The sequence below is a fragment of the Cynara cardunculus genome (assembly GCF_001531365.2).
Source record: "Cynara cardunculus var. scolymus isolate 2C chromosome LG 1, CcrdV1, whole genome shotgun sequence".
Classification (NCBI taxonomy): domain Eukaryota; kingdom Viridiplantae; phylum Streptophyta; class Magnoliopsida; order Asterales; family Asteraceae; genus Cynara; species Cynara cardunculus.
The window spans coordinates 40,764,981-40,774,032 of NC_037528.1; the positions used below are offsets into that span (position 1 = coordinate 40,764,981).

Genomic DNA, 9,052 nt, shown 5'->3' on the forward strand with positions numbered 1-9,052 from the left:
TTATCAAAATGCTTGTTGGGATGAGAAATGTGTTGCCAAGCAACGTGCCAAAGTCAAGTGGTTGAATGAGGGAGACATGAATACCAAATTTTTCCACAAGGTGATTAAAGAGCGGCATCACACCCAATTCCATTCAATCCGTCTGTACTAGTCGTGGTGACTACGTTTATGGGGACGATGTCCCTAAAGTGTTTGTGTATTATTTTAAAGACTTTCTTGGTATGAGTAATGATTCTTCTGATCCGATTATGTCTGAAGATTTTTTTACGAGAAAGTTCTCTCTTTTGGAAGCCAACCATATGATCCGGCCGATTTTGAATGAAGAAATAAAAGATGTTATGTTTAGCATTGGAAATCATAAAGCTCCAGGATTTGATGGCTTTTCATCCCAGTTTTTCAAAGCTTCTTGGGATATCATCGGGCGTGATGTGGAGATTGCTATCCATAACTTCTTCTATCAAGGTAACCTCCCGAAGGAATTGAATCATACTCTTATTTGTCTCATTCCTAAATCTGTTAATGCTTCTAAGGTTACGGATTACCGGCCTATAGCTTGTTGTACAGTGCTTTATAAATGCATAAAAGTCATTGTAAACAGAATGAAGGGTTATTTGGATTCGTTAATTGATAAGGCCAAATCGGCTTTTATTCCGGGTAGGAGGATTGCGAATAACATCCTTATGGCTCATGAGCTAGTTTCAGAGTATCAGACTATGACAGGTCCTCCAAGATGTGCGTTCAAGATTGACATTAAAAAAGCTTATGATACGGTGGAATGGCGTTTCCTTATTGTTAGGTTACAGGGTATGGGATTCCATCCGGTTATGGTCAAGTGGTAAGGGAGATGATGTCTACTACTTCCTATTCGCTTGCGATTAATGGTAATTCCTATGGGTTTTTCATGGCAGAAGGGGACTACGGCAAGGTGATCCATTATCTCCGTATCTTTTCACGATTGTGATGGAGGGGTTTTCTATGCTCCTAAAGCATTGTATTCGGGAAGCAGCTCATTTTGGGTACCATAGGGGTTGTGATGAGCTGGATTTGACGCACATTTGCTTTGATGATGACCTGTTCGTATTCACTAAAGGCGATGTCCAATCAGTGGAGATTCTAAAAAAGGCTCTTTTTCTCTTCCAGCAACGTTCGAGGTTAGCGCCAAGTCATGAGAAAAGTGAGATTTTCTTTGGGAATGTTCCGCCTAACACTAAGGAGGCCATTCTTGCGTGTCTTCCTTTCAAGCTTGGTCCGTTTCCTTTCAGGTACTTGGGAGTCCCTTTATCTCATGCTCGTTTGAAGATAAATGATTATGGTCCTTTGATTGCTAAGGTTAAGGGTCGCATTCTTAATTGGAAGTCTAAGTTTCTTTCTTTTGGAGGGCGAAGACAACTTATTATCTCGGTCCTTCAATCTTTACAGCTTCATTGGATGTCTATGTTCTTATTTCCGTCTGGGCTAATCCATGACCTTGAATCTATCTTTCGGAAATTCCTTTGGGCTCCAAGGGATGATCCTCGAGGTAGGTGTAGGCTATCTTGGGATGTGGTATGTTGACTTCTTGAGTCTGGGGGTCTTGGTATTCGGCGTTCGGCAACCTGGAATAGGGCTTTACTTGCTAAACATGTTTAGGACATTATGTGGCATCGTGATTCGTTGTAGGTTAGATGGGTGTATCGTAATAATCTTCGCTCTTCTCACTTCTGGCTTGTTCGGAAAAACTCCAAGTGGTCGTGGGTCTTCCGTAAACTGTTGGACTTACGACTTCATTTGCAACGATTTCTGTTCTCCCAAGTTGGTGATGGTCGGGATTCTAATGCTTGGGAGGATACTTGGCTAGCCTGTGGTCATCTTTTGACCTTCATCTCCTACCGTTTCATCCATTCTTTTGGGTTCTTTACTATCACTACGGTTCGAGAGCTAGTTATGAGTTTGGACAAAGTGTGGCCGGACAAGTGGTGTAATAGGTTTGCTGAGCTTCGTACTTCTCATTTGCCTTCTTTGAATGATTCAGTTCGTGATAAAGTTCTTTGGGGGGATGATAGCACTTTTGGTTTGGATTTCACGGTTAGTACTGCTTGGGCTTCGTTGGAGGGGTCTCATCCGGTTGTACCATGGTATAAATCGATATGGTTCTCAGGCCATATTCCTGAGCATGCTTTCTGTTTATGGCTTGCTTGTCAGAGGCGTCTTCCTACTCAAGACCGTATGCTTTGGAAGGATGAACCTCCGGACCTGGAATGCCTCGCTTTGTAGGAATTGTATGCATAGCCATTCCCATTTATTCTTTCAGTGTATTTTTTCTCGATAGGTTTGGGATAGCATCTTGCATATTGTGGACTTGATGAATATGTCATCTTCGTGGGTCATATATTGGAAGCTACTTTGGATTCCAGTCGACGACCGAAACGTTTAAAGCAGAAACTTGCGGTGGCAGCTTCTGTTTATTATATCTAGCAGGAAAGAAATAGAAGACTTTTTACAGAGAATCGTCGCACAGCTATGCAACTTATCAAAGTTATTCAAAATACTATTTCCATTCGTGCGGCTTGGATGGAGTGAAGGGTGATGAGAAATGTTGTTTTACATGGAGGATAGGGTCTGGGTTTGGGGAGCTTTTTTGAGTTTTAAACTCCTTTTCTTTATTTTTTGTTGCTTGGTTGAGTCGGTTGGCCTTTGTACCTTTTGGCTTGTTGTGGCTTGGTACGGGGTGATGTCCAAGTCTTTTGTTTTCCTAGTTTGTTGGGTGTGGTCGAATGTTTAATCGTTGTATTTCATTTTATGGTTTTATAAATTTGTCTGGTTTCCGTTCAAAAAAAAAACACCAAATGGATCATGAAGGACCATTAAGACCCATTCTACCTCAATTACTCCAATTAACATCTTATTATTTATGACAAATTTAGCATATTATACTCATTAAGGTCTGATCAAACTAAATATGACCCATCAAGTGTCATTTTGAGCCAGTTATAATCCTTGTGGATTAATGGGTCTTGTTAATGTTAACCCACTAGGGTCTAATCATATTAATTATGACGCACTTAATGTCATTTTGACCCAAATGATTGGATTATAATAAATAAACTCATTAGACCCACTAAGAGTAAATGGCCCCATTTAGGACACTTTATTTTAAAGGAAACCACGCAAATTTATAAAACCAATAAATTAAATAAAGAGTTTAGGCGTACTACCACATCCAACAAAACTGAAACATAAAAGACTTGGTCACCACACCATACCAAGCCACAACGACCCAGAAGGTATAGAGCCCAACAGACACAAACAAGCTACAAAAAATAAACAAAAGAAGGTTAAACCTCATAAAAGCCCCCCCAACCAAGACCCTATCCTTCATGTAAACCATCATTCCGCTCAACCCGTCTCTCCAACCAAGCCACACGAATGGAAATTTTGCTTTCGATTTCCTTGATAAGTTATACAGCTGTGCGGCGATTCTTAGTAAAGAGTCTTCGATTTTGTTCTTGCTAGATGTAGTAAACTGAAGCCGCAAGCGCTAGCTTCTGCTTTAAACGTTTTGGCGATCAGCTCGATTCTGAAATAGCTTCCAAGATTTGATCCCACGAGTCTGGCATATTCATCCAGTCCACAACATGTAAGATGCTATCCCAAACCTCTCTTGAAAAGGAACACTGGAAAAATAAGTGGGTATGGCTATCCATGCAAGTGCTACAGAGCGAGCATTCCAAGTCCGGAGGTTCATCCTTCCAAATCATACAGTCTTGGGTAGGAAGACGCCAATGACAAGCAAGCCAAAGACAGAAAGCATGCTCAGGAATATGGCCTGAGAACCAAACCGATTTATACCAAGGTACAACCGAATGGTTCCCCTCCAACGAAGACCAATCAGTACTAACCGTGAAATCCAATCCAAAGTTATTATCCCCCCATAAAACTCTATCACGAACATAGTAATTCAATGTCGGCAAAGGAGCAGTATTAAGCTCAGATTACTTGTTACACCGATCAGCCGGCCACTCCCCATAATTATCCAAACTCATAATTAACTCCCGAACCGTAGTGATAGTTGAAAACCCACAAGAATGAATGAATCTGTAGAAGGTGAAGGAAGAAAGATGACCACAGGCGAGCCATGTATCCTCCCAAGCATTAGAATCTCGTCCATCACCAATTTGGGAGATCAGAGATCGTCGCAATTGAGGTCGTAAATCCAACAGCTTACGCAAAACCCACGACCAATAAGAGTTTTTCCGAATGATCTAGAAGTGGAAGATTATTCTGGTACACCCATCTTACCCACAACGAGTTACGGTGCCTCACAATATCCCAGATATGTTTGGCAAGTAACGCCCTATTCCAGGTTGCCAAACACCGAATACCAAGACCGCCACTCGCAAGAGGCCGACACACCACTTCCCAAGATAACCTGCACCTGCCTCTAGGATCCTCCCTTGGAGCCCAAACAAATTTCCTAAAGATGGATTCAAGATGATGGATAAGCCCAGAAGGAAATAGGAACATAGACATCCAATGAAGCTATAAGGATTGAAGGACCGATATAATAAGTTGTCTTCGCCTTCCAAAAGAAAGGAGCTTAGACTTCCAATTGAGAATGCGACCCTTAATCCTAGCAACCAAATACATAATCACCTGACTTCAAACGGGTATGGGACAATGGAACTCCCAAGTACCGAAAAAGAAAAGAACCAAGCTTGAAAGGAAGACACTCAATAATGGCCTCCTTAATGTTAGGAGAAACATTCCCAAAGAAAATCTCACTTTTCTCAAGACTTGGCTCTAACCCCGAGCGATTCTGGAAAAGAAAAAGTGTCTTTTTAAGTACCTCAACTGATTGAACATCTCCCTTCGTGAACACGAAAAGGTCATTAGTAAAGCATAGGTGCGTCAAATCCAAATCATCACAACCTCTGTGATACCATAAATCAACAGCTTCCTGAATGCATTGCTTGAGGAGCATAGAGAACCCCTCCATCACGATCGTAAATAGATATGGGGATAACAGATCTCCTTGCCTCAGTCCCCCTTCCCCCATGAAAAAACCCGTATGTATTGCCATTATTCGCAAGCGAATAAGAAGTAGTAGAAACCATCTCCCTAATCCATTTGACCATAACCAGGTGGAACCCCATTCCCTTAAGTATAATAAGAAGGAATTGTCAATCCACCGTATCATAAGTCTTCTTGATGTCAATCTTGAACGTGCATCTCGGAGGGCCATCCCTAGATTGGTATCCCGACACCAGCTCATGAGCCATAAGAATATTATCCGTAATCATCCAACCCGGAATAAAAGTCGATTGGGCCTCATCAATTAAAGAATCCAAATGACCCTTCATTCTGTTAACGATGACTTCACTAATACATTTGTAAAGCATCGTACAGCAAGCTATAGGTCGGTAATCCGAAACCTTAGATGCACTAACAGATTTAGGGATAAGACAAATGAAGGTATGATTCAATTCTTTCGGGAGGTTACCTCTATAGAAGAAATTGTGGATAGCAATCTCCACATCACAACCGATGATATCTAAAAAAGCTTTGAAAAACCGAGACGAATAACCATCTGATCCTGGGGCTTTATGATTGCCAATACTGAACATAGCATTTTTGATCTCCTCATTAAAAATAGGTCGGATCATATGGTTGGCTTCAGACAATGAGAGTTTCCGAGTAAAAAGATCATCTGACATAACCGGATCAGATGAAGCATCCTGCACACCAAGAAAACCTTTGAAGTAATCCACAAACAAATTAAGGACATCATCCCCGTAAATATAGTCACCTTGGCTAGTACAGACGAATTAGATGAAGTTAGAATGATGTCGTTCTTTTATCACATTATGGAAGAATTTAGTATTCAAATCGCCCTCATTCAACCATTTAACTTTAGCTCTCTGCTTGGCGGCACATTCCTCATCCCAGCAAGCTTTTTAATAAGCAAGACGAGGGTGATCAAGATCAAGGCCCAAATCCACATTAGAGGGGTCATTGTCCACTTCCAACTGAATCTGATCTAACTCTGCTTTCAAAAAAGGACACCCGAGCAACAAGATTGTCATAGGAATTACGAAGCTTTCGTAGAGGGGTCTTGAGGGCCTTCAAGTGACTAGTCACTCGAAACATAAAGGTCCCCTCTATATGTTTTGACCATTCATCCTTCATAACCTGCAAGAAAGACAGGTGTTCCACCAAGAAGTTATCAAATTTAAATCCCCAACTCTTTTTCCGTGTTCCTCTATTGAAAGACAAAACTACCGGAGAGTGATCCAAAAGCCCAGAAGGTAAGAAGTGACCATTGGCATCATGGAACTTAGAAGTATATTCCGAATTAGCCAGAACCCTGTCCAGTTTGTGCCTGATTCCCCCCTCTTCATTTAGCTTTTAATTCCATGAGAATGGATACCCGTGTAATGCAAATCAAAGACTTCTACATCCTCCACACAAGCAAAAAAATCTGACATATCAGTATTACGGCGAGAGGACCCCCCAAAACCGTCATGGGTAAACAACATGGCATTGAAGTCACCCATAACAATCCAAGGTTTAGAACCAATCAAAACTTTGAACTTCCGAAGACCCGACCATAACTCCCTCCTAGCATTGCAATTATTTGCCCCATAGACAAAGGAAAAGAAGATAGGGTCTTGGCCACCGCTGAAATTTAATTCGCAGTTCAAGAGTTGCTCATGGACCTCAAGAATCATAACATCTAGAACCCGTAAATCTCAAGCAAGAATTAGACGGGTCCCAGAGTCACAAGCCATCTGGTTGGAGATCCAAGACCAACGACCAAAAGTACTAAAGCAAACATTCTCAATGGAATCCTTGGAAACGTGACTCTAGAATTGCACATAAACTTAAATCATTACAATGAATTAAACTTTTCACCTCTTTTTGCTTAACCGGGGAGTTGAGTCCTTAGATATTCCAAGAAGCGAATTTCAACATGAAGGGTATTTTGAATCTCCACCCCTTGGTCCCTAGATTTCGCAATCGATGTACTCGAGACAGGTTCTTTGTCTATACCCTTGAGTCTCTTCCCCTCCCAAATTCCCTAGAACCACGAATATGTTAGAAACCGTCGTGGAATCGATCATAACCCCTCTCCTAGGCAGTCGAAAAGACTTAACAACTGAAGCTAGAAGAGGGGCATATTTAACATTTGATTGAGTAGAAGAAGTCCCAGAACTCACATGCTTGACTACCCCATTTGTACCCTTACTTGGTCCCTCCGAGACGGCTTTCACAACTTGGCCAGATTGATCCGATAATTCTTCTACTGTTAGATCCACATTCTGCTCCACAGTTTGTTCCCTCCTAGAAGTGCTTGCTTCCATGGTTGCCGGATTAGGTCTACCGGTTTTCACATTTGAGCTTTTAGAACAAGGAATCGAAGATTGAGTATTGCCACCGGATTTAGCTCTCCATTGCTTTTTCTCCACCCTAACGAACCCCTCCGAGTCTTTTCTCCCATCAACTTGCTTCCCTTTAATCGGATTAACGGCCTTCACACACGACGATGTTTTGTGCCCAAAAACATGGCAGCGGGAGCATTGAAGCGGCTCCCAAATATTTTCTACCTGGATATTGACTTTTTCATCATCCCTTCCATTGAGGTTCGGAATCAGTACCTCAATATGTCGTTTAAGATCACCTACAGCCCAGACCTCAACCAGCAATTTTGCAAACCCCGGGCATCCCCAAGCCTTATCACACATGGATGTCGTACAAGAATCCATTTGTTTCGATATACCCAAAGCACTAGCAATACGACTAACGCCCTCCTTATTAAAAGCAACCAACGGTATATTATGCAACTTCACCCATAAAGGACAAGACGTGTGTTCCGATTTCCGTAATCCCTTAGATGGGTCCCAACGATAAACAAATAAAGGTACACCACAGACCATTAACGGGTCAGCCTCAATAACCCAGTCACATCCTCCTTCATCATTGAAGCGGAAAAAATATATACCATTTTCGTTCATCATAGCATCAGAGTATCCATATTTTCCCCAAGCCGCTTTGACAAATTTTTGCACCAATGGGAAGTGAATACGGGGGCCCAAAAAATAACCATATAAAACTGTATTATAAGATTTTGTTGCCTCCTTGGCCATTTCAATCGGAATCTTCACACTCGCCTGGTTTTTATTGGCAAGAGGGTAGAAGTTCAGTTCCGTATCCACCAAGCGGCCAACCGCTTTGGCAAAATTTAGCTTCCTATTTACCATTCCATCCATACCAATAGCTTGGTTACCACCCGAGCCTTCCTCTAGAGACGAAAGTCTCTCAAAAACGGAGACCCTACTAGGATCTGTAGGCATGGTGACTGTTTCATCAATCGTTCCCATTCCACGCCTTAAGAAGCCATGGTGCTGAAACCCTCTTTAAGTGACCTTGATAGGATAGAGGAAGACCCCGGTAGCCGAGGTGCTGAATATCTACCAAGGAACTCTCGAAGAGCAACGAAGACCGCAGAAACACTCAACATGTGAGAAGAAAATGGAAAGTGAAAGGAGACAATAGAAAATGTTGGGACAGCAACCCAGAAGACCCCGACGTACCTTGAGAAATGTGAAAGAAGCTGTTGACCAAGAGCAAACAGCAGCAAACTCGCAAACCACCTCAACCAAGAAAAAAACAGCCGCAAATACTAAATAAACCAGCAGGAACGCAACAAATAAGCAGCAAACTAGAAACACCAACTGCGAGACGAAACAAAGAAACCAACAGCAACCAACAACAATGAAAAAACCAATGGGGTCCAAAAACAGCAGCAAATACTCAACCAAATTCAGAATCAGCAGCAAATGGAGTCCAAAAACAGCAGAAACTGGAAGCTCGTACCCAACTAGAGAAAATACCCAACCAGCAATAAATAGTCTACAAACCAACAACAAACAGCATGAGAACTCGGAAGGCAAGAACCTGGAAGTAGATAGCAGCAGGGAGCAAAACTATCAAGCCCAAGAACAGCCAAACAGCAGCCAAATCAGCAGCAAGAAAAACCAAATTCCGTAGCAGCAACAAGACAGAAACCTGAGCC

At 42.0% G+C, this 9,052-nt stretch overlaps 2 protein-coding genes across 2 annotated transcripts; both read right to left on the reverse strand.

Moving 5' to 3' along the window:
• Positions 1-4,200: 4,200 nt before the first annotated feature.
• LOC112505906 lies at positions 4,201-5,059 on the reverse strand. Its single transcript, XM_025109948.1, has 2 exons — positions 4,674-5,059; positions 4,201-4,453 (listed from the first exon to the last, which is right to left on the reverse strand). The coding sequence occupies exons 1-2, from the start codon at positions 5,057-5,059 to the stop codon at positions 4,201-4,203; spliced, it is 639 nt and encodes a 212-aa protein (XP_024965716.1).
• A 100-nt stretch (positions 5,060-5,159) lies between these two features.
• LOC112505911 lies at positions 5,160-8,357 on the reverse strand. The gene is made up of 5 exons (XM_025109952.1): positions 7,030-8,357; positions 6,429-6,597; positions 6,259-6,381; positions 6,022-6,168; positions 5,160-5,714 (listed from the first exon to the last, which is right to left on the reverse strand). Exons 1-5 carry the CDS (start codon positions 8,355-8,357, stop codon positions 5,160-5,162), a joined length of 2,322 nt encoding a protein of 773 aa, XP_024965720.1.
• Positions 8,358-9,052: the final 695 nt, after the last annotated feature.